This window comes from Balaenoptera borealis (assembly GCF_965194805.1).
Source record: "Balaenoptera borealis genome assembly, chromosome: 8".
NCBI classification, from domain to species: domain Eukaryota; kingdom Metazoa; phylum Chordata; class Mammalia; order Artiodactyla; family Balaenopteridae; genus Balaenoptera; species Balaenoptera borealis.
This window is the reverse complement of record NC_138865.1, coordinates 63,959,100-63,984,228: the sequence shown is the minus strand read 5'-3', so window position 1 is coordinate 63,984,228 and position 25,129 is coordinate 63,959,100. Positions and strand designations below refer to the sequence as shown.

General features: G+C 40.4%; 2 protein-coding genes across 7 annotated transcripts in view; one reads left to right on the top strand and one right to left on the bottom strand.

The window, feature by feature from the left end:
* The window catches only part of PTPRD (protein tyrosine phosphatase receptor type D), a 2,142,992-nt gene that overhangs the window by 515,631 nt on the left and 1,602,232 nt on the right, over nucleotides 1-25,129 (bottom strand). For 3 of the 6 annotated variants that reach the window (XM_082404327.1, XM_082404328.1, XM_082404329.1), the window contains exon 1: nucleotides 10,464-10,727. The exons of 1 other annotated variant lie outside the window; for it this stretch is intronic. The gene's annotated coding sequence lies outside the window, so the exon portion shown is untranslated. Of the gene's footprint in view, nucleotides 1-10,463; nucleotides 10,729-25,129 lie in introns of those variants that run through there. 2 more of the 6 variants (XM_082404326.1, XM_082404330.1) reach the window with 2 other exon arrangements.
* Nucleotides 9,839-17,929, top strand: LOC309632791 (uncharacterized protein; the record flags this gene model as incomplete). Its single annotated transcript, XM_082400630.1, has 3 exons — nucleotides 9,839-9,846; nucleotides 10,356-11,165; nucleotides 12,670-17,929. 2 exons carry the CDS (start codon nucleotides 9,839-9,841, stop codon nucleotides 11,149-11,151), a joined length of 804 nt encoding a protein of 267 aa, XP_082256756.1. The 3' UTR covers nucleotides 11,152-11,165; nucleotides 12,670-17,929.

The following is a 25,129-nucleotide window of genomic DNA, read 5'->3' as shown; positions in this document are numbered from 1 at the left end:
ACTAGGACACTGAGCCAAGCCATGGGTTAGGCATTAGAAATACCACTGGGGAAAAGATTTGGGTCTTGGCTTTGAGGTATTTGTAATGAATCAGACCATAAATAAGCAGTTAACAATGCAGTGTTATGGACGCTCTATGTAAAATGTATTTGGGTCTCTTCTAGTGCATAAAGAAAGCGTATCCAGGCTTGGCAGGATGGGAAGACTTCCTGGAAGAGCTGTCAGCTCTGCTAAGACCTGAAGGAAGAGGGGAATCAGGCAAAAATGGAAGGGGAAGGGAATTTCCAGGAAAGGGAGAAAGCATACTCAGAATTATACACCAAAGGGTCAAAGTAGTGCATCAGGGAAATATCAAATACTTTAGTATGGCTGGAATGTATGTGTGTTGACGGCAGCAGAAGGGAAATAGAGAAAACCATTATGAGAATGGCAAGGTGGCAAGAGACAAGGCAGGGAGAAAGACATCAAGGCCCAGGTGACCTCTGCTGAGTATTTCATCCTTTACATAGAGTGGAAGGAAGAGCCACTGGAATGTTTGAAGAAGGATGACGTAAACAGATTTGAGTTTCTTAATGATCAGCCCGGCTACAGAGCACCAAAGCAACTATACAGAGTTCCCAACTAAACACAGAGAGGCTGCAATCCAGGCAAAAGACGATGAGGGTCTTGCCAACAGATGCCAGCTCACATATTAAAAGGTAGTGGATAATTTGGTTGAAAGAAAGTTAATATTTCTTTTGGTCTACTGGAATAACAAGAGATTATTTAGAGAAAACAGATTTTAAATGATGAATTTAAAATCAAGATTTAAATGGTATATTTCCTAGTTTTTTTGATAAAAAGAGATCAGTTTCAAGTTGAATCTGGGCAAGAGTAAAAATCCGATTCAATTCTATTGCACTTAGCCAATCATTTCTTAAAGTAATAGCTGAATATGCCTAACAATATTTATTGAACTTGTCATTCTTAATTTATAACTATTATCATCAAAAAGCATTTATTAAGAACCTAATTATGGAAGAACCCTCACTACACACCACCCAAAGAAGGTAGTACACGCCACTCCAGGCTCCTAGCAGGTTTTGTTTATAGATTAACCCACAGGAAAACATGACTAAATAGGACAGTGCATGCATGTGAGAAGCATTTTAGAAACCTGGGCAAAGAAGACTTAATTGTTAACACACAGTAAGAGCCATAAAAGACCAAAGCATTTTCCATGTAACTTTATTTTATGTACCATGTCTGATTTAAAACTTCAGGGTGCTTTGTTGTCAGAGAAAAAATAATTTTCCAAATCATCAAACAAATGTAATATCCTTTCTTGTATTATTTATAAGACGATAATTAATCAGAAATAGGTCTCTGTAGCCTGACCAAAAAAAAAAAGCTAAACTTTTATAAAAATGGGTTAAGTGGAAAAAAAACTTATCGAATCATCCATCTGTTATTGATAATGAAATGAACATGTGAGCAGCGAAAATAAGAGTATTTTAGAAGACAGTATAATTGACAAAATTTCCCAGATACAGTTGTGCAGGGCAGGCAGCCAATAAATAGAACACATACATATCAGTCACTTGGCATAATTTCATTTCTTTGATGGGAGGCTGCTCTTCAGATATCTCTGCTGGATCTATAGTTCTCTTTGTAAAAATGCTTTTGATTCCCTACCTGTTGGGCAGCTATGAAAATGCCAGCCTTTGTGATTTTTAAAAACCTATTCTTGGTGGAAATATTTAATTTAACCACTTCTGTTCCAGGACTAACCCCAGGGCTCAGGCAGTTGTGTCACTGGCCTGAAAAGCATATAATTTTAGAGCTGAAAGGCAACTGCCAAAAAAAAAAAAAAAAAAAAAAAAAAAAAGGTCACCCAGTCCAAACTAAACTGCTTAAGTTTAAAAAAAAAAAAAAAATTAAATTCCTCCAGTCCCAGGCAGAGAAAGAAACAGAAAAGATTCTTCAGAAACGATAGGGGGAAAACCTACATAATTTTTAAGATTCTTCCTGAATTTGGGTTAAGAAAGCCCTGTATCATGGTGTATACGCGACTGGTACATGTGAAATAAATTTTTTAAAAATTCATGTCAGACACAAGAATATATTGAGGGGTTAAGAGTGGAGTGGATAAAAGTTGGGATCATAACTTAAAATCTTGGCTTTAAGCTCCATCTTTATTATATCTAGCTATGCAACCGTGGGCAAATACTTAACCTCTCTATGAATCAGCTTTTAAACTGGAGATAATAAAAAGCATATGACTTACATAGCGTTGTTTTCGAGATTAAAAATGACAGTGAAAGTAAAGTGCTATGCTGAATGCCTCGCACATAGTACGTGCTCAGTAAATGTTAGCAACCATCACAATTACAACTGTACACGTCAACCACTATTACTGTACTTCCAATACAAAGAAAATTAAAAGAAATTTGTTTTCCACCCTATCTCGATGTCCTGAGCATCATCAGAGATTTCAACTGAATAATTATTCTTCATGTTCATGATTTCAATTAAATTCAACTCAAAGTAAATTCAAAGAAAAGAGCATAGAGCACTTGAGTTGAGAATGAGAAAATGAGAGACTAATTAGGAGGATTTCAATGGATGCAAATTAGGACAGCCTGCAAGGAGAGAAAGGGGATTCCAAGAACCGAGAGTTGGTAGAACCAAAGAGGCGCCCGAGGGCAGAGTCTTCTCCCTTAGGGCAGGGGCTCTGATACTGCAGCAGGACAGAGCACCTGGGGCTACGCTGAGAGCAGAGGCTGGACACACAAGTTAGGATTAGCCTGCAAAGGGCTTTGACTGCTGTGCTGGGAATTTAGCACTTGAGTAGGCAGAATTGAAAAGCCTTGTATTTCAGAAAGCAAAAGTTTTTAGGAAGAATTGAAAAGGAGAAAGGAGAAAATGAGGTACCAAGAAAAAAGTAGACAAAAGTATGGGTGAAAGATTATATTTTAAGTTTATAAAATGCAGAATGTGGGATACAGGAGAGCCTTCTATTTCTCAACTATCTAACAAGCCGGAAAAAAATTCAGATCTGGAACTCCAGAGAGAAGTTAGAAAATTTATTTTGAGAGTCATCTATGCAGAAATAAGTATTGCTTCTATGAGAAGTAGACAGGAATATCCCATTAAAGAGTACAGACAGTGACCTGAAGAGGCCCATATATAAAACAACAATGAGAGTTTAGAATGGAGATGGAGACCAAAGGCCAAAATATCAAATGAAGGGGAAACAATGTTGATGAAGAAAGTGAGGCTCAAAGAAGGGACTCAGAGAGAACTTCCATCCATGAGATATTTCCAATGGAAGATGTTCCCCAAAATTTATCCCTCCAGTAAAATATTATAATTCCCTCCTTTCCCACCCAAGAAAAATGTGAAAATCACTACTTAGCCAGTAAACGGATTTAGAATATTTAAGACGTTTCTAATAGATTATTACCAATTGGCCAAACATTCCATTTAAATTAAGATATAAATTAAGATATAAGATAGAATTTATAACTAAAGATATAAAACCATGTATCTAAAAATCACATACTGAATTATTTCAACCAGAAAAGTCAAAACTAGTAGACTTATTTTGTTTCTCTCTTAAAATCCTTTAACAATATTTCGATTAAGTTACTATTACAAGTAGTTCAAATATGTTTTTGCAGGGAGCCAGCAGTCTACTTGTACAGTAAGAAACCGTTAGCGTGTGTACGATGTGTCCCTTCAATTGGGGTGGAAGGGGGATGGAGGAAAAAATTATTTTAAACTTTGAAAACAAATGTTTTTTGGCCCGTAATGGAACACTGGATCAGCATTTGATGTGTCTAGTCTAATTTTTCTCTGTGAAATTGTACTGGCGGATCTTAGGGAGAGACAGAAGGCAGTAAATTCCTATCCTCCATCAATACATTTGACCTCGGAGCAAACCCCACAACTGGCTACAGGCACCCACCATCCATCATTGCTCTTGAAACCTGATCTTTCATGGAAGGACAGCTGCGCTGGGCAAAGAGCTAAAGAGCTTTCTAAGATGCACTACCATTAAAAAAAAAAAAAAAAAAAGGCAATTCTGTTGGTTCAGTATTTTAATTAACTGCTTTTCTAAACATTTCTTCCCCTAGACTGCAGCTCAACATCAAATATCATCAGGAATCTATTAATACATTTTTGACTTTTAAGCAAAATGCTCTCTTTGTACATTGTAGGTAAAATCATTTCTAGCTTTTCCCTTAAAAGCTTTCTGAGATAAACAGCGTTCTATGGCATACTGATGTGTACAGACTTCAAAAAACGTGCTGGACAGGAAAAGGTAGTTCCAGCATCTGTAGTAATTATACCATGTACACAACAGAGTGCACATAGGGAAAATGTACACCAAACACCCATATCCAACAAGGCTTAATTTTTAAATCAGGTAGCAATAATTTATAGCAGATAGCTAAAGATAGTAGAACACTATCATACAAACCAGCATCATTGAATATAGCATGTCTGTTACGTCATTCCTACATCCAGGAATTTTTTAATTTAAAAAATACAAAATAAGACAAATCCTTATCTAATTGGATCTTCATCACCTCTATGGCTATTTTCTCCATGTTACAGATGGTGAAACAAGACCCTAAGATGTTATATAATTTCTCCCAAGATCCCACAGATAATAAGTGACAAAACTAAGGTATAAATTCAGTTTTTCTTGCATCAAATTCATGTTCTTTTCACTGTCACCAAGAAAAAAAAAAAAAAAAGGAAGGAAAGAAGCTGGTCAAGATTTTGCAACCTTTAGCATTATCTTTATATACACTATATACCTACGCTTAAATAAGATTAAACAATAACTGATTTTCAATTATTTATAAAATCAGTACTAATATAAACCTTTTTGTTAATAAAGGGAGTCCATTTACTGAAGCTTAAAAAAAGAAGTCACTTGTTACTTGTGACCCAGTGAGATGATCATTTCATATATTTGAAAGTACACTATCTCCTAATCCCAAAGCAATACTGAGAAGCATAATTTTCTAAATGCAATTCACAAATCTGAATTTAGTTAGCTAGTGCTACATTAAAGAATGTCCAAAAATCAAGCTATAGCTTGAGGGCTGTTGAAAAAAAGACAACTAAGAGTTTATAAACTCAATCAATCTCATGAAACTGACAGAGTTAGGATGGTTAAAGCCAGTAAATAACAATATGTTAAAGGTCACAACGCTCCTGACATTGTTATCTGAATGTCAAAGCTAAGTCGTGTTTCTGGTCAGTGAATTCAAAGAACTAGGAGAAAGATGAGCTTCAGATGGCTGCTTTTGCTCTTATATTTTGTTGTAAGTGCTGAAGAAGCCCAAGGGGAGCCTGCCACCTAAGAGCAGCCATTTGCAAAGGAAAGCAAAGCTTGCCTGCTGCAGGTGGAAAGCTAGGACTATTCAAGTTGTCTCAATACTGTGTGTCTATGGGTACACCTGATGTGCTGGCTTAAGGACAGAATCAGCTGTCTTAGCTTTCTAAATTGTCATCTCTTTCATTTAATTTGCTGATCTATGACATACAGGGATTTGATCTGCGGAACAGCAGAGGTTGAAAAGCCAAGAAAAAGTTCAGTTTTGCTCTTTGTTTCTTGTAATGTAAAAAAAAAAAAACTATAGAGTAACTGACAAACATTGATATGACCCTATTAAATACATCAGCATCAAATAGAAAACAATGAACAGAAAGATACTGAATGCATTACTTTGAGAGGGAGGAGGTGGGACATTGCAGGCAATTTTATTCTTTTTTCGCAACAAGTTGCTTTGAGGAGTGTGACAGTATAACTGGAGACAACACTTAAATTACTTTGCCTTAAAAATATTTTATAAATAAAATGTTGAGAAGAAAATGCAAACTGTTGATTACATAAAAGCAAATGGGTGATTTATTAAAGGGGAAACGAGGGGCATGGGCCTGAAATGTAATTTTGTGAGTTACATTTTTAAGAATTCTATTTCATTGATGCTTCAGTCTCACACCATTGTCATGACTCTATTATCGAGGTTACATTAGGTCAGAGACTTCTATAACGTATAAGCATTCGCTCTTTGACCTCCCCAAGACTTATGACGTAAAGAAAATGCTGAACTTTTACATCTGAGGCTACAATTTCATATAATGAACAATCAGTAAGCACAAGCCATTTATTCTTTTAGCTATCTCTCTTAAGGGTTTGATTGTGGAGAGCTGAAACACATTTTTATTTTTAAAATGGGGGTGGGAGAATTTGGACGCTTTAATTGTCAAAACAAATGCAAGCCAAGCATGACATTTTAATAAGTGTTACCAACTACTAATTAGAAGCAAATGATATTATCCATATAGAAAACATATCCCCAAACAAACCTGTCCTTTGGTGGAAATGTCACTGTGCTATGAAATTAGAGAAGTGTAAACAAGGGCTGTTTGTTGCAATGAAATTTACTGATAAATCCCTCCTAAGCAATCTTCTTCCACATTATCAGCTTTCTTCTGTTGATGTGTTATATAGGAATCCTCAACCTTGTAGTTCACAGAAAGAACAACTCTTCTCTTTGCTCTTGGCAAATCATTGATAATATAAAAAGAAATGTTTTTAAACACTGACTTTGCTTGCGGCTGCAAGTTGCCTTTGTGCCATCACAAGTAAGTAGTTTTCTTAAAAGATTTTTTCAAAGAAACCAAACAGTACAAAGAAAAGAAAAATAACTCCATAAGGCAAAAACACACTCAGAGTAGGCCTCGCTTAAAATATAACTCATTTATTCAAACTAACCTTTCCAACCAAAAACTACTCTCCCTTTAAGAAAATAGGAACAAATAATACATTCTTTGAATACTCTGGAAAACCGAACACTTAATCTTTCTTATTTAGCACTTCATACATCTGTGCTTATAAAACTAATGCTAAAAGAATATTTTGTGGCCGCTAAGTTGAATATATTACATTAAAGGTAAAGTTTATTTTCCAGATTCCCAGAAACTTCTGGGAATTAAAAGGGCACCCATGACCAAAGGTTAAATGTATACATTTAAAGATGTGAGCCTAAAAGTTTGATGCTCTCAGGATCATAAATTAGAGCATACGCATACTTCAACTCTCAGACTACCCACAAATACACACTGAAACTAGAGAAGGGTAGTTTTAAAGCAAAACCACCTTGAGAAATCCATCACTCCTGAAATGGCACTTTTAGTACGTGACTGTGTTAATGAATTCTTATTTATCCATAGAATCCTTTTAAAACTAGAAATGTTCAATGGCTTGATAAATCAAGTTTGGGCTGAAGGAAATCCAATATGCAAATACTTACAGGGTGCTCTTTTACAAATAGTTACCCTTGTCAGTTTGAAAAACTGAAAATCAACAAAAGAACAGTGTAAGTATACTTGACCTTATTGCCTAATGTCTATCAAGATTGCCACAGCTGGTTGATTTCAAATTTGTGAAACTGACACTTAAAAACGTATAGTGCATCTTCAGTGCGGGTCCCTCAAGTGCTGACTAAACTGTAGTCACAGCCTCAGATTCTCGTTCCACACAACTTGCACAGCACTCACAAAGCTAGTTTAATCACACCATCAATCTATGACTACGCATTCCTTAAAGTAATTCTGCTTCCTTTCTTTTTTAACCTTACGTTATGCAAATAGCATCCTTATCAGTTATCCTTGACATACACTGAGAAACTGGGATCACATATGAATTTGCACAAATACCTCTCCTATGTTGCACACTCTGTGAAAAGTCATCCTTGTACCGCCGTAGTGTAAGCTCTAAACCACGTTCTTGAAAAACCCTTCGGTCAATGTCTATGACTAACATCAGCATGAGTTAATAGGTTAAAAAGACAAAACAAAAACTTAGGGGACTGCCTACCTGATACTTTTTAAATGTCTCTCTAGGAAGGGTTTGCATATGCCATACCAGGGTACCTCCTGGATATAAGAACAGTTATACAGGCCCCTAGTGGCTTAGCAAATAGCAGCAGATGAGGGGATTCCGATTCTTAGTTCTCGACTTTGAGATATTCTGGCTGTAAATGAATGTCAATCTTAAAAGACAAATCAAATCATTGTATTTAATACTTTAAGTAGTTTTGCTTTTATGATTATCCACTGAAATACATATATATTAAAATAGAGCACTGTATTTCACTACTTTAGTAACTACAACTGCACTGGTCTAAGAAGAATTTGTGTTACATAACCTCCACAGTAAAATATTTAATTCATCCACCTCTTCACGTGCCATTACAAAAGTAATATATTACTCATATACATTAAAATATATTCAAGAGACACTTTTCCTCTTTGAATCTTATTTCTATTTTACTATTATTACTTCGGGCTGTAAGAACAGATTATTTCTATGTAAAGTGCTCACTATTTAAAATGAAATATAGATACAAACTGAATGCCACTTTTAAAACAGTAGAAATCTAAAATAAATGTGCTTCTGAACAACAGCCAGTGATAAAACTTACATTAGAGTGCACCTATTTACAAAGATCTACAATTAATAACACCCTTTAATCCTCATCCCCTAGCTGTCTTTCCTTTAAAAAAGAAAATTCTAGGCAGGCACATTTACAGCTTTTAGCAGTTTTTAACTGGACACAATCTGACAGCTGAATTCATGAAACTGACCAGCTTGTCAATTTCACACTTTGAAAGTACAATAATAGCTGATAGCATGAAGATGAATTTAAGAAATCTGTCACAGAATTGCTAGCTCCATTGAAAAGCAAAGTACAGTACATAATTATGGGAGGTGGGAGGTAGGAAAATTTTCTTTGTATTGTCCATTTAGGATGTCTGTTTCAAGCATTCGGACATTGAGCACTGAAATTTTATTCTCTCTTTGCTAAGCTAACAAAATAACATCTATCTGTGGCATGTAACAGAATGTTTTCTAAATAAGTACAATATTTATTAAGCTTTGTCCTGGATATCATCATACTAACAACATGGTATGGTCTTTAAGTTGGTATATCTAAATATTCCTTTAATACAGAATATTTCAAGTCTTGGCAGTACATCACCCTGGTTTTACTCAAGTTGAGTGGTGGATGTGTACACTTTGAAACAGTGATAGAACTGCCAAAATGGTCAGAAGTATCAATGGTTGGACTAACACCCCATATGTGTGCTACAGGATGGTTGGAAAAAGCACACCAAAGGGAAAGGTCCACGTTTGAAGCACTGGAAGTCCAACAGAAAATCTATCTCAAGTCACAAGCAGTTACTAGTCTCTGAGAGGCTCGAAATATATGTGCTATGCTCTAAGTCAATGGTACTATGACTGTGGGCATGACAAGGGGGGAAAAAAAGAAAAAAAAAAAGTTTAAGAGAAAATACAGGGCACCGATCCCTCAGGAATCTCCCTGTAGGCTTAAGGCACAAACTGTAGGTTGGTCTGGGGGATTGCTCTAAGAATTTTAGAAAACAGAGGAGACATTAGGCAAGTCGTGTACTGGGAAGCAGGCTGGAAACAATACAAGTGAATCTGTGATAGCCCAGGTTTTGGAGAATGGACCTACTATTCACAATACTGGAGCACCCAATTAATGAAAGCCAAGCGCACACAGTGTCCAAGCTTTTTTTGTTTTTTGTTTTTTTTTGAAGCATAAGAAAACTGACTTAATTTGTTAATGCTTCTAAATGATAATCAACCTCACAGATACACAATCCAAGTTTTCTACACGCCAATGTGAAAGCTACAATAAATCGACAGGAAAGCAAAGAACGTTTAGTTTGTTCTTGGCTTTCTTTTTAAATTGTTTCCTACAACTTGGAGTTTTCATGATAAATTCTTCGTTCCCTTCCCTACGGAATGAGCGTGTAAGAACAGCAGATTCCCGTGGCAGAACTACGAGCTTTGATTCTGCCACGGAAAGGTCTCCAAAACAATCCCCCTCCTCTATGGCAGCCGCGTAGACTTTGACTCCTGCTATTTCTCCTTCTCCCCACTAGTTCAGAGGAAAGAAAGAAATCACCAAAACCAGCCCTCCTTAAATCAGTAATCATTGCCTCTTAAAAAAAAAAAAAACTGCAGCGGCAGAATCCCTGGGTAGGGTCGTAGTGCCCCGCCGCTCCACCATTTCCCCAATACTACGCCCACCCCAGGAGGAGAAAGCGGAGATCGCACAAATATACAGATTCAAACACCCTCATTCTCTAGAACTGCCACTCTCCCTGGTCTGAGGCTTCAAGCGAGAAGCGAACCGCGCAGGGGAGGACCTCTGCCCAAGGAGGTTCCGAAGAGCAAACTGTGCGCTCCGGTGCCGGGGCGCCGGGCTCGCGGACGCCGGAGTGTGCAGCTCCGGCCCCTGACCTGCGGGCTGCGGGAGCCGGGCTCCGGGCGAGCCGCGGACGCAGACTCCGGAGGACGCAGACCCCGGAGGACGCAGACCCGGGAGGACTCAGGGGGGCGGACCGGGTCAGCTCGGGGGACTCACCTGGTCATGTTGGCTCCGGGCAGCCTCCGCCACCGCCTCCCGCGCCGCCACCAGCACTTTGCTCCAGCGCCTTCACGCCCCTCCACGGCCGCGCAGCCCACGCCTGCCCGAGCCGCCGGAGTCCGGGCGGCCGACTGAATCCCGTGCAGCTGCGGCCCCCGCCGCGGGAATCCCCCCAGTGGCTGCCGCCGCCCGGTCCTCGCGCGGCCAGCCCAGTCCAGAGCGAGGAAGTGAAGGAGAGTCAGCGAGTGAGTCCAAAACCCCGAAATCCAGCATCCAAAGGAGCGCGTCCCCCCGCCCTCCCTCCACCCCTACCCCCTTCTCCTCCTCCGCCTCCTCCGCCTCCTCCTCCTCCTCTTCCCGGGCCGTCCTCCTGGCCCTTCTGAGCCCGCGGCTTCCGCGGCTGTTTCTCCTCCTCCCGCTCCTCCCGCTCGCCCTGCGCTGGCTTCTCCGGCTGCCGCCGCCGCCGCCGCTGTGTGTCTCCTCCTCCTCCTCCTCCCGCTCCTCGACGCTCCGCCGCTCGCGGCTGGGGGGTCCGGGGCCGCGTAACTTCTCCTCCCTCCGCCTCTCCTGTTTCCTCCTTCCTGCTGCTGCTGCTTTTAAAGAGGATTCTTTGGCCACAAATAGCAACTCGACTGCCCCCCTCAGCGCCTCCCTCCCCTTCTTCTCTTCTTCCCCCCCAAAGTGAAGCGCACACGAGAGGTAACCAGAAACTGAGGCCGGCGGGGGGAGTGGGGAGGCGGGGAGAGGGGGCGAGGCGACGCCCGGAGACCGGCCCGCGCGGAGTCAGGGGCCGGGACGAGGGATGGCCAGGCCAGCCCAGTCCTCAGCCCTGGCGTGAACCCGCTGGTTACGGTTGAGGGCGAGGTGGTTTGATGGGGAAATTAAATGAAAAAATCTCAGGAAAGTGATTGGAAAAGCTCCTCTCTTTGTTTCCTTGTCTGACTGATTTCGAAAATCCTCGTAACGTGCTGGGGATCCCACGGAATCGCGGTGCCCCGGCGCTGAGGGATTGTGCGTGCACTTTGCCGGCGCGAGAGTGGGAGTGTGGGTGCGCCCGGGCGAGGGGAGAGCCAGGCCCGCTGGCGAATCCCTCAGTCTGGACCCCTGACCCACTGAAAGGGCCAGAGAGCTGGACGGGCGAAGGAAGGAGGCAGGAGAGCTGCGAGAAGGAGGCGCGCAACCCACACACATATACTCACTCACTTACACACACACACACACACACACACTTGCAGAGGAGGGGGCTGGGTGACGTCACTCCCCAGCATCTATCCACCAGGACAGAAAAGACCCCCCTCTAACCAATTCACTCATCTCCTAAGAGCTGCACACCCGGGTGCTGCCTGCTCCGGGTCCTGGCACACGGGAGGAAAGATGCCGGTTGCACCCCATTCAAAGCAGCGATAAAAATATAAGGAGCGTGTTGATGAGACACGGTCTACGTCCACTGCCCCAGTTCACCTCGGTAGCCTCATTCAGGGATGTTTGGTGGATCCACTTTGCAATCAGAGAGGAAGAAAGGGAACTATGGAATCACTCGTAGTGTAATAACTCTTGTTTTGTTTCCATGCCACTTGCTTTTATGATGTTGAAAATGCAGTGCTCCCCAGCTTGTCTGTAGGACACCACAGAACCCTCTCCCTAGACAGTTGTTGGGCTACACAAGCTTCATCTACAGAACACACTATGTGGATTGTTAGCTAAAGGGGCAAATTTTAACCTTCTTTACTCCTCAAGGATCTCAAGCACGTGGAAAAAGTCAGCAGCTGGAAGCCACCATTGGCAATTGGCCTACCAAAATTTATCAGAAACTTGGTCAGAAAGGTTAAGGAAAGTCAAGCCAGCCACCTCCCTTGCTCATTGTGTGTTCAGGCCAGCACATACACACAATACTTATTCCTGCAGGCTCGAGGCAGTCTTTGTAAGAGCAAAGGTAAGCAGACCCCTTAGATTCAGCCTAATGATTCGCCATCCTGACTGTTGTCTCAAGCTGCCCATTTGTTCCCACTCTTTGCATGCTGCGCTCCTGAAAGGCACTGAAGGATTGGTCAGTAATCCTCTGTCCCCTGTGTGCTCCAGAAAGAAATCACATGTTTTTGAAAGGCTTCACTCTAAATGAAGTTTAGTCTTCCAGCAATTTGAGGGGAGAGGGGGAGGACCATCTTAGCATGACTCTTCCTTGTTCTTTTTTTAAAATGGTTAGCCTCATAGTAAAAATCAAGAAGACAACTATTCCTGGGCGAGCCTTCAGGACTTTCTGATAACACGAGGAACTGAAAAGCTGAGAAGGTATGCTGAACACCTGCTCCTTATGCCCTAAGGATGGATTCAGAAATCTGAGCCTCTGCACAGGTGATTCTCACTCAAGGTGTAAATTCTGATTTGGCTTTCTCATTGCCACACCCTCCCCCGTAAACTGGTGAATCCCACTTTCCTCTTGCAAAGTTGGATGTTAGAGGAACAAACAGAGAGTTTTAAAAAACCCTGAATTTCCTCTGCTGTTGTGTTTGATGGAAAGACACACATCCCTCTGCCTCATTTAAGAAGATCTGACCAGTTCTGACCTTATTTAAGATACCAGCTGGGAAGTCTGATTACTACCTGGGAGCCTAGTCGAAAAAGAAATAGCATCAAAGTATCCCACTGGTAGCGAGTTAAGTTAGCTAGAGAGCTTAGTGATGATGGTTACCAAGGTGAGCAACAAGTAGGAGGAAAAGGGACCCCGAAATCAGAGGAGACAGAGGACAGTATACATAAATGACACAAGCCCAAGGACCCAACTTTCCTGACACCATGAGGTCCTCGATGTTCCTGTCCCACTACAAGCAAACATCTTAGAGAAAAAAGTAGCAGTGGAAGGAGGTGACTAGAGAATCTGAGCTATTATTGTGCAAAGGAGACAGCGTTATTCAGGGTGATAGAGAGCAAGTAGAGGAGCCAAGCTTTCTCTGTACATCTGAGTTGTAGTGGGAATAAGACGGAAGCCCAATACACATTAATATACTCAGATCAGATTTGTAACAAAACAGCACCCTGTGGCATCTACTACAGCCTCTAGGAGAGTTTACCATTTGGAGCTTTGAGGTCATAAAAACATCAGAGGTGGGCTAATCATCTGCTGAAAGCACCTAATTTTACAAGTAAGGAAACTGAGTCCCTGAGAGTTTAAGGTGACCCAACTATTTCGTGGCAGAAGGAGAACAAAACCCCAGGTGTCATGACCCAGTGTCCCCTCTCCCCCAACTATTCCTAATTACCTCCCAGTTCTGGATCCAAGAAGCCAGTTTTTCAACTTATCAGTGAGTAATAAATGTAGAATATTTTAAAACTATAAATACTTACATGAAGGAAAATGAAGGAATGGTACTAGACGTTTTCTTAGTTCCTTTCCAGCTCTAACATTCTTTGATGAATAGCACACAGAAGCTTTGCTACAGCACAACCCCCTCTAGTGCATAATTCAGCATACGATGTGTATGAGTCTATTTTGGACCCCATCCAAGGAAGTTAATTCCTAGAAGTACTCGAAAGATTTTGTACTCATCTATCGTGAAGCATCCTAAAAATAAGGCTGAAAATAATGTAAGGAGAATAACAGTAATCTTATGTTACACTTGTATTATGTGCTAAACATCATGCTATCCCACTGGTTTTCAAAAGGCACATCATGACCTTTTCTGGGTCATGAATCTAGTGGGTCATGAACAATTTTTTAAATGAAAGTAGGAAAGAAAAGAGAGTGCATTATATGTATTAAACATTGTTTTATAAAACTTATGTTTTTGTCCTGTGGCTAGTGATTAAAAGAAAAAGTTTCAAAGCTTCTGCCTCACCTCCAATCTTAACAACTGCCCTGCTAATTAACTATCATTAGCTCCATTGTATAAGTGAGGAAACAGGGACAGACAGGATAAGTGATTTGGCCAAGCTGACATAGCTAGTGAGTGGCCAAGCTAGAATTTAGAAACTACACCTGTTTGACTTCAAAATCTTGTGTTTTTACTTCTATTCTGGTTATAAATTATTAACCAAGGAACTGCAGTAATTGTTGCTGATCATATTTTCTTTGTGAAGGCTACAGTGGTTTGTACTGAATCCAGTTAGAATGGAGAAATACAACATAGGTGCAAATGATGTATTCTGAAGAGAGTAAACTGTTTTATAGGCGCTGAAAGGAGTATCTGAGACCTCTTCCTATAGGTGCTAGCTACGCCTGATATATTTCATTAATTTGCTGCTAAATGCATACATGGAATAACAATGGTTTTAATCCTCAAGTAACTTAAATACTAATCTCTACAAGTGTTAAAATGTTTGAGAGAGTTTTTCAAATTTAATTCACACGGCATTTCTTAGTAGCATATTTCTTGATCAAACACAGACCTGGCACATGAGAAAGATAAAACAAATATATACAAAACACAGTCCTTAAACTAAACAATATTTTCATTCATTTGAGAACACAAAGTATACACATATAAAGTCATTATTCTATACTATAATTCCACCTAAACTGTGAAGAAGAAAGGAAGACAACTCAGGTGCCGTGCTAATTTTTGGACTCATATAGTTCTATGGATTCTACCAGTAGCATTGCAAGTTTAGGCGCTGTTATTCGCATCCCTCAGATTTGAAAGCTCAAACTCAAAACTAGGAGGTGACTGAAATGAGCATCTAATCTTGGTCTTTCTGATACCACTACCCAAAGTCTCTTTACAAACAGGTGGGCTTCCGGTAGACAAAGAGGTGGTCAGAGATTTTGAGACATGCTATGCAAACATTCCCACTTTTTTCCATATGAAAGAAATGTACTTTCTTTTCTCCAGGGCTGCGTTTCTTATTGTTGTCAGGCAGCAATGTTCTCTTAAAAGAAATCCACATCTTTCTCTAAAGACAGGCCTAGAAAAGCCAAGCTCTCTCCCCTGACTGTTCAGTTCAGCGGCTGCCTTTCACCCTCACCTGCCGAGTGTAGAGGACGTTATGGTACGATGCTATTTTCCATTGGCTCTGCTACTGGAGATTACAGCATGCGACTGTGACAAATGGATATTCCCATTAAATTCTTTAGTAGAGTGGGGCATTCCATTAACCATTGGCACTATCCCAACCCAAGTGAAACATTGGGTCATTTTTTTCTTGTGAGCAAGAAGTGAAGGGGGAAAACAAAGGATAGACTCTAATTACCTTTCCTATTTTTTTGTGTTGCATGTATTATGATAGCTGTATATTACAATTATTTATAATTAATATATGACAAGCTGTCAGCTAAAATTTAACAGGTGATTTGTCAAGAGGTTCCATTAACTCATACATGAAGCAGTGGATTTCAGTATTTCCCACAATAAATCTGGTTGGTTCTGTTGTTTTAAATCTATTGTGTCTAAATATTCAGAGGCCACCTCTCTATGTATATTTGGAGCATCTTTAAAAAAGACAACTCATGCTAATACAAATGGGTACTTTGTTAGTAACGTTAAGGAATAAGCACATTTTTTGTCACTTTAACCTTTAAATGCTAATGTTTTCACTAAGAAAATTAATTGCCTCGTGTTTATTTTGAAGTTTTAAACTTTTATGATTTTTATACATTTTTCAAATGGTGCCTTTAATAGTAAAGACAAAGCTGAATAGAGAGGAAAGTAATTGCCATTACTTATATTCCATTTAGTGTTTGTATCTTACACTAGAGAATTTTGAAATGAAGGAACATTATAAAATACAGAAAAAGATTAAGAAGTCACCAGAAAGCTAGTAATTAATCACTCAATAGAGGAGGAAGTTTACAGAGACCAGAAACTCATGGAACAGGCTCCCTTTTGCTGAATGGCAGAAGAATGGGGCAAGGATGGAAATGAATCACCGAGATTTCTTGGGAGGGATAACAAGATTCTTTAAAAGAGGAAAAGCTTGGTTTCAATAGCTATAGAATGTCAATGTCATGGGACCTAACCTGGAGATGAAGTTAAATTTGAAACTACAGTTTTATTATTGGTTCCCTGGCCAAAGTTGGTATTGTTTTAAGAGAATGAGAGAAAAGTAAAGCAGCATTTGTTTAATATTTCATTTGCACAAGGCTGACTCATCTTTCAAGACTAGGACGTGCTGCAGGATGTCCATGTCTTGCACGCAGCTACTGTGGAGGGTGCTACATCTCCTTAATGAAAGAGTGTGCTCCAAGAATCAATGCTTAGGGAGTTCCGTGGTGGAACAGTGGTTGGGAATCCACCTGCCAATGCAGTGGACACAGGTTCAAGCCCTGGTCCGGGAAGATCCCACGTGGCGCCGAGCAACTAAGCCCACGAGCCACAACTACTGAGCCTGCGCTCTAGAGCCCACAAGCCACAACTACTGAGCCCGCGCACCTAGAACCCATGCTCCGCAACAGGAGAAGCCACCGCCATGAGAAGCCCGCATGCTGCAACGAAGAGTAGCCCCCGCTCGCTGCAACTAGAGAAACCCCGTGCACAGCAACGAAGACCCAACGCAGCCAAAAAATTAATTAATTAATTAATTTAAAAAAAGATTCAATGGTTAGAGAGAGAGAAAAAACAAAGAACAAAACCACAAGGGTAAAGTAAAACCCGAAGCACAGCAGCTTTTCAACATTATTAAGATTTCTGTGTCCACCAACAAAGTTGTCTTCACAGTTTTAGCAAGAAAGCCATACAGAGTCATGAAGTTATTTGTAAAGGGTCTTTCAAATAGGGTTTCAAAAAATGATTTTGAGAAACTCACTCAGAATCGAAACACCACAAATTGATTTCCATGTAATAGGGAGTATATCTCTTCACAGACTGGGAATTATAAATGACCAGTGACAAACCAGTCCTTGTATCCTGGACCGAGACCCCAGTTACCAGATTTCACCTTGCTTCCCAGGTGCAGCATAGCTGTGGATGTTTCCGCAGGCATTTGAGAGCAATTTTCTAGACTATGAACACAGCAAAGACATCAAGACGACTATTTTTTCAGCCACTTTTCAAACCTTTCTCTATCTTCCTCTTATACTTGTATATTTATCTTATACTTCATTATGCCACTTAATTTCTACTGGGTGTGTCCATACTTGGCAAATGTTCTTTTTCAGTTGTTTGACAGCAGATTCATGTCTGACTGGAGCCAAAAAATCTTATCATAAGGCTTTAAGCACTGTATGTACTCCATAAATATTTGGGAAAGTAAAGGAAGGGAAGGACGGAGCTAGGAAGAGAGAAAGAGGAAATGAATTGATTATTACTCATTTCATGTGAAACATCACTTTCTTTACAAAGTTTCCTGTAGTTCATTAAGTAGAATGACTTTGTCCTACCTCTGGTCTCACATTCTTTTCTTTTTCTTCCTATTTCCTATTTCTCTGTATTTTTTGTGTGTATTCACACCCTATTAATCTCTGAACATCTCCACACTCTTATATATGACTATCAACAAGCACAGAAGCTAGACTATAAGCAGATCTCAAAAGATTTCTGGGGCTTCCCTGGTGGCGCAGTGGTTGAGAATCTGCCTGCCAATGTAGAGGACACGGGTTCGAGCCCTGGTCTGGGAAGATCCTACATGCCGCAGAGCAACTAAGCCCGTGAGCCACAATTACTGAACCTGCGCGTCTGAAGCCTGTGCTCTGCAACAAGAGAGGCTGCGATAATGAGAGGCCCGCGCACCGCGATGAAGAGTGGCCCCCACTTGCCGCAACTAGAGAAAGCCCTCGCACAGAAACGAAGACCCAACACAGCCATAAATAAATAAATAAATAAATAATTTTAAAATATATATATATATATACCACCCCAAAATACACCTAAAAAAAAAAAAAAAAGATTTCTGCTGAATGACTTGATGTACGATAGATACCACTGTGGCTGGTCAGATGTCACCTTCAGAGTCCCTCCTATTGGGCCTGTGCTGAAAGGTACAGTGACAGAGAGTTTGGTAAGAGTTAGGCCTCACTAAAACACACAACAAAACGTCACAGACAAGAAATCATAATAGAATCTGAACAGGAGTGGATGGATTCATACTTCCACAGAATTGTTTTTTTTAATTTATTTATTTTTTATTTTTGGCTGGATTGGGTCTTCGTTGCTGCGTGCAGGCTTTCTCTAGTTGCGGAGAGCCGGGGCTACTCTTTATTGCGGTGCACGGGCTGCTCATTGCGGTGGCTTCTCTTGTTGCAGAGCACGGGCTCAGGCGCGTGGGCTTTAGTAGTTGTGGTTCGCGGGCTTAGTTGCTCCGCGGCATGTGGGATCTTCCCGGACCAGGGCTTGAACCCGTGTCCCCTGCATTGGCAGGTGGATTCTTAACCACTGCACCACGAGGGAATTCCCACAGAATTCTTAATGAGAGTAATTACAAACTTTCATGGTTTCCTACAAGATGTCAAAATAACTGATCAGTTCAGTAGGAAAAAATCCTTCATACTGAACTTTGCATTTTTAACTAGGTACACTCTATTAGATGGGCAGAGCATTCATTTGTCTGTACATTTTTTTTCTTATATCATCACCTATATTATTCCAACGCGTCCTGATTTTCAAAACTCATTGACCACATCTCCAAAGTTACTAGTAACACTAAACAGATCCAGCAGAAATTTAAAGAGGCAAAACAAAAACTATTATTTCCCACATGTATTATTACTTTAAATAGTCTATTCAATTCCGTGCTTGTTTTATAAATGTAGAAACACCATTCTTGGTTAGTTATTATCTGGTATTAATTCTTGAAGGTTGCATTTTGTCTCCTTACCACCAAAACCCATCTTTCTAATACAAACATCGCTATTTTTCTTTGGACTAGTACAATAATTTTTGTATATTCTTCTGCTTCTAATCTTTTTCTTATTGGCCCCAATCCATTCTCCACTGTGCTGCCCAATTAACTTTAATAAAGCACACGTTTGATTATGTAACTTCCATGCTCAAAAATAAATTAAAAACCCTCAGTGGTTCACGATTATTGACCAAACTAAGTACAAATGTTCTACCAGCATTCAAAGGCCACCACAAATGGAATGCTGCCTGAATCCATTTTTCCACTCTAAACTTCCACCTCTTTACGACCAATACCCTAAACTCCAGAACTGTCTGAACAAAACCGTGCATTTTTCTTAGCCAGAAAGTTTCCTATGATCACCTACATGTTGAACTCCCGTCCAGCCTTTAAGAATCATTTCATCAAAGAGTTGGGCTTTTTTTTGTTTTCCTGATTCTTCTACCCAGACACGAGTACTGCTTCATTTAAAACATCTGATTCTTCAGGCTTCCCTAGGCCATTTTTTCTCTGTTGCATTATTTCACTATACTGGATTCTAAACTCACATGGTAATAAACTTGTGGCTTTATTTGTTAAAAAAAAAAACAACCTAATTCTTAGAATCTCTCTTCTGCTAGATAACAGTCTACTGAAGTAGGATAAAAGATCACAGAAAGCACTCATGCCCAAGATGTGTTCCATAGCTCGTTTTATTGGTATCCATCCATTGATTGGAATGGTAACATAAATATGAGAATGCACTGGATGGAATCAGTGGGAAATTATGCAAACTTATGTCTAATCACACCTTGAAAGTTCTTTTGCCAGGTGACTATGTTTAAGAAGAGAACAAAGAAATTCCAAAAATTCTGAGTTAAGACCAATATGAAGAGCAAAAAACAATGGAAACTTTTAACTCTCTTTCTCTTTCTCTTCCTTCCTTCCCTTCCCTTCATCCCTTCCTTCCTCCCTCCTTTCTTTTTCCCTCTCTCCCTTTGTTTGTTTCTTTCTTTCACTCAACTTTGCTCATTATCCATGCCAGGAGATGAACCAAACTAGGACTATTAACAATCTTTGACCTCAAGAAACACAAAAGCAAATCAAGTCAGGCAGGAGTTTTTCTCTGCCTTCCCCTCGACAAAGAAACAAGTGTCAGACATCTAGAAGCAGTCCTGAAATGGACACTTGGCACCCATGCTTTCTCCGTCAGAAGAACCTCCTGCCTGGTGAGTTTCAGGCTCTAGGAAATATCCTACCTTGTACCAAGCGGAGGTAAGAAGGAGCACAGCGCCTGCATTATTTTTCCTTTTTATTCCTGCACTGCCCCAGAGCAGGCTGTGTTCCCAGACTATGGATGTCAGAACTGCTCAATTTGGTCAGTTAGGCTGGGGAAAGAAGAGATGGCTATTAGAGCAAATGCTGAAAGCTATATTTCATCCATGATTCAATCCTTCCCGTGCCATCCATAACACACCTGCCTTTTATCAAAGTCATATTTATACTTGGTTTTCTCATTCCTCCCCTGTGCCTCTGCTTGGTATGTTTCCAGATGGCAAGACTGTAAAATCTTCAAGAGAAAGTTTGGCCTTAATCTTCTATGCGTCCCTTGTATACCTGCAGAATGTCTTGTACAAAGAGTTCAAGATACAACACTGTTGAACTGAATTTTTCTGAAGTCTAGTATTTTCTTTGAAATGAATGTGAGCCCTACTGGGCATAAGCATATCCCAGTTACCACAGTTTAATATATTCTATTGTATTGTCCCCAGAGAGTATACTTGCATTTATAAGATCACAAGTCTAAATGTTGGGAGTGTCGAACCCCTAGAATGGTAGGTCCCACCCCTGGCTGCACATTCAAATCACCTGGAACACTTTTAAACCATATGCCCAGAGTGCACTCATATAAGCTGAATTGGATTCTTTGGGAATGGGGCACTAGCATAATTTTTTAAAAAGCTACCCAAGTGACTCAAATGTTAACCAAGGTGGAGTAACCTTGCTTTACAGCTCTAGGAAGCATAATTTGAAAACACACTAGACTAGATTAGTTTTTCTAAAGTATTTCCCAGCTCCAGGATTCTTTGTGAAAGCACTTTTATAAGTGAAAAAGAAATGGCCCCTTAATTGGATTCCATTTTTAAGTAGTAGCTACAAATGAAACACAGCCCAAATTTTGGATACTGGTGGGGTGTTTTTAGCATTTCTTTTTACTTAGTTTTCATGTATGCCCATTCATCCCACAGCTCATTGATTCAGGCCTCCACTGTGTGTAAGGTATGTCAACTATGCACTATTAAGTCATTCTAAGAATGTGTTCTGTGAGCAAGGCACACAGGGTAAGGAAAACCCTTTCATCCAAATACAATACAAACATACCCTAATGATTTTCATTCCCTGCAGTCCAATTAAAAGAGGAAGCAATGCCATCAAAGTAGCCTAAATTCCAGCCACCACCACCCCCAAATAAATCTGTGATTAAAACAAAGAAAGGATCAGAAATACTGAAACCTTCCCCCACCCCTTGGAAACAATCTGGAGTTAAGTTTTGATTCTCATGTGTTATTTTTGAGTTAAATCAGGAACAACAAAACTACTACTTTGGGAGAGAAAGATGTTGCTCACAAATTTTTGCTTAAGGAATTCATTTTCTTGAGAGGAGAGTATTCTTGGTAAATACTAATAATAGAAAATGATCAACTGTGCAAACTACGCCACTACAGCAGACTTCCTTTATTTCACCAAGACTTCTTAGCACAGTGTCCAACAAATTCAAGGAACACTATCCACACCATATGAGTTAAATATTAACATTTATGTGGCACTTTGCAGTTCACAGAGAATTTTAAAACAACCGTCTCTTTAAGGCTAATAATAATTTTGTGGGTAGTAAAACACCCATGCTCTGAATCAGAACCTCTGGGCTAGTTTCTGGGAGTCAGAATTTGGGGCAAGTTTTTGGGGCATTCTGAAAACCACCACGATAACTCAATTCAAACCCATTGATTTGTTGTATTGTTCCTAGGAAAATAACCCAGTATAGCTGAGATTTTGGCATTTCCTAAAAGTCTAGCTGCCTTTTTCTAGGATTTGCCTTTTTCTTTCTTCCATACTTTTTAAAAGGAAAAAAAAAAAATTACAGGTGGCACTATTTTACCTAAATCTAGAAGCTTTTTAATTCTGCTCTGCACAGCTGGCTTTTTCTAACAGTTGTCCTTGTTCTGAAGGAAGCTCCTAGCTTCTGGCGCGTGTGTGTGTGTGTGTGTGTGTGTGTGTGTGTGTGTGGTGTGTGTGTGTGTGTGTGTGTGTGTGGTGTGTGTGTGTGTGTGGTGTGTGTGTGTGTGTGTGGTGTGTGTGTGTGTACCAGGCATTGTAGTAGAAACCGTGTGTATGTGTGTGTGTGTGTGTGTGTGTGTGTGTGTGTGGTGTGTGTGTGTGTGTGTGTTGACCAGGCATTGTAGTAGAAACCCAGCAGCCTGCTGGGGCATTTCAGTGGGCTTCAGCCTTCTATTTGGGAACCCACTAGTTCTAGCCCTCATACTCAGGGAGAGAATCAGCCGTGAACTATTTGTGTTGGTGTGTGTCGTTTTCCATCAGTTTTTAAAAAGCCTTAAAAGTAAAAGATGCTCTCAGCTAGCTATCTCCCCCCACTCTGCCCTTAAATTATATTAGAACAGCATAATAGCTACCTTGGAAATACGATCTCATATATAACTTGGAGGAAACAAAAAAGAGTCAAAGAGACCCGCCAATGAAATCTTCTTTAGAATAAAACTATGCATTTCAAAGGGAGGAGACAAGGTTATGTTTATCTTTTAATTACTCCTAATCTACGCAGAGACTGGAGAGAAGAGAATTTTGATTTTAAGTCTGGAATGAAATATACTTACCTGGAAATGAAGATGCAAGGGGGAAAAAAAAAAAAACCTTAAAAATTAAGAGAAAGTGTGTGTCAACCACCCATATCTTGTCGATTCTCAAACTTTCCAGATTCTTTTGGTTCACCACCCCAACCTTAGTAATACCCTCTTGTATAACAAGCCTCCAGTTATTCTGGTTACAGTTTCTGGGAAATTTGTCTGTCAAAAGAAGAGAGGTTCCAAAGAATTTGGTATTTTTCCTCTTGGGCAACTGAAAGTCGTAAGGGTTATGGCACCAATGTGATCTCTCTCTCTCTCTCTCTCCTCTACTTCAACACCCCATGATGTACCGGTCCTTTGGCCTTGAAGGAAACATTATGGGGAGGAGTGGGGAGTGGATATACTCATTACCTGACATAAATGACTACTCTAGCTGCCTTGGAACTTTACCCTCTGTCCAGATGGTGCCTCATAGTGAAAAGGATATTGGGAAAAAGGGCCCCAGTTTGCCATATCTTTGATTATCCAAAAGGGTAAGAGAGCTTTATGCTTTTTATTTCCTGCATGCTAAGAAGAAAATGCAGCCATCTTATTTGAGACCACCAGATTCCCCTCCTTTCCATATATTTTGTCTTATACCCTTTAAACTCTCAATTCACTACCCATGTTGCTGGGTTCATAATTAGAGTGTTGGCAATGCCTGTTCCCTTGCTTTCCATTCCATTTATACAAATGTTCCCATCACTCGTTTTAAAAGCCCTGGGCACATGTTCAAAACATACAACCCAAACAAACAAACTGCACAACCTAAGCCAAACCCACCAACAACTGGACACCCTTCCCATTTTGGAAGGCCACCCTGAAAAGTTACTTAATTGCAGCATATTCTGTGAATCAAAGTTCACAGAGCTGAAAATGAAAGTTTTGTTAGCACCTTATCACCAAAGAAATGTAGGACATACAAATAAAGCCACAGAATCAGCTACTTAAGATTCATTGGAGTATATTTCACCTTGAGTGACATCCTTAGAAAACAGAATTTTTAGGGAGGAACAGAATTCCTATGGGGAGTTTTAGCATAGGGTTAAACTTTGGCAGAATTTATTATTTGCAAGTGCTGAGAAAGAGTTTATATTTAGAACTAAGTTCTTGATCTTATCCAGTGATTGACTTTTTGATAGCAAAATTCCTGTCTGTCATTTACGCCTAAAGCTGACATGATCACAGCAGTGGCAGCTGCTATAAATGAGGCCGTGATAAGAATGAAAACTTTACCAATGGGAAGGACTCCAACATGTAGGAAAAAGATAAAATTTATGACATATTGTTTTTTACCTTGGCACAGTAAAAAAAAAAAAAAAAAAAAAAAGTAGGGAGAGGGGAATAGCTCAACAAAGCTCAAATTTTGGTGTGAAATTTCCCCAGCAGAGAATAGGCAGAACTGCCCAAATGCACTGTTGTGGCTGTTTGGAGCAGTAAGGAAATGAGGATCTTTGGCTGTGATTCAGGCTGGCACCATGGTCCTGAGATGCCACAGGGAAGAAACGTGTGCTCTGCAAGACGGCAACCTCTGGAAATCAGCAGTGGTGCAATCGATCAACAGCCAGGGCCGAGAGCCCTTGCTCTTCTGTTTCTCGGTCAGAGCAAACCACTTAAAAGTCAGCTCATAGCCCCCAGTAAAAACCGAGAAGTTTATGACAAGTGGTACCACCTGTGCTTATGTCTCAGCTCAGCCAAAATAATTTCCTCTGCTGAGTCTTCTAACTGCGGTGAAGGGTGAGGCATGTGACAGGGAGGATGTGAAGGGGAGGAAGGTTCCAACATGGAGCCTGCAGAGTGAGTGGATTATCATTGTCTGCGCTAGCAGAGATCAGCAAGTCTGTCTCCTTTACTCCGGAACAACTGTGCGTGATATAATCTCCCAACCCCTATCAAAAAAGGCTCTGTCTTAGGGAAAACAAAGACTTCTCTGCTCAGTGCCGTTCCCTCCCATGACTGAGTGTTCTTTTTAACAATGTTATATTATTACAAACTTTGTAAAGCTTGGGGTATGGA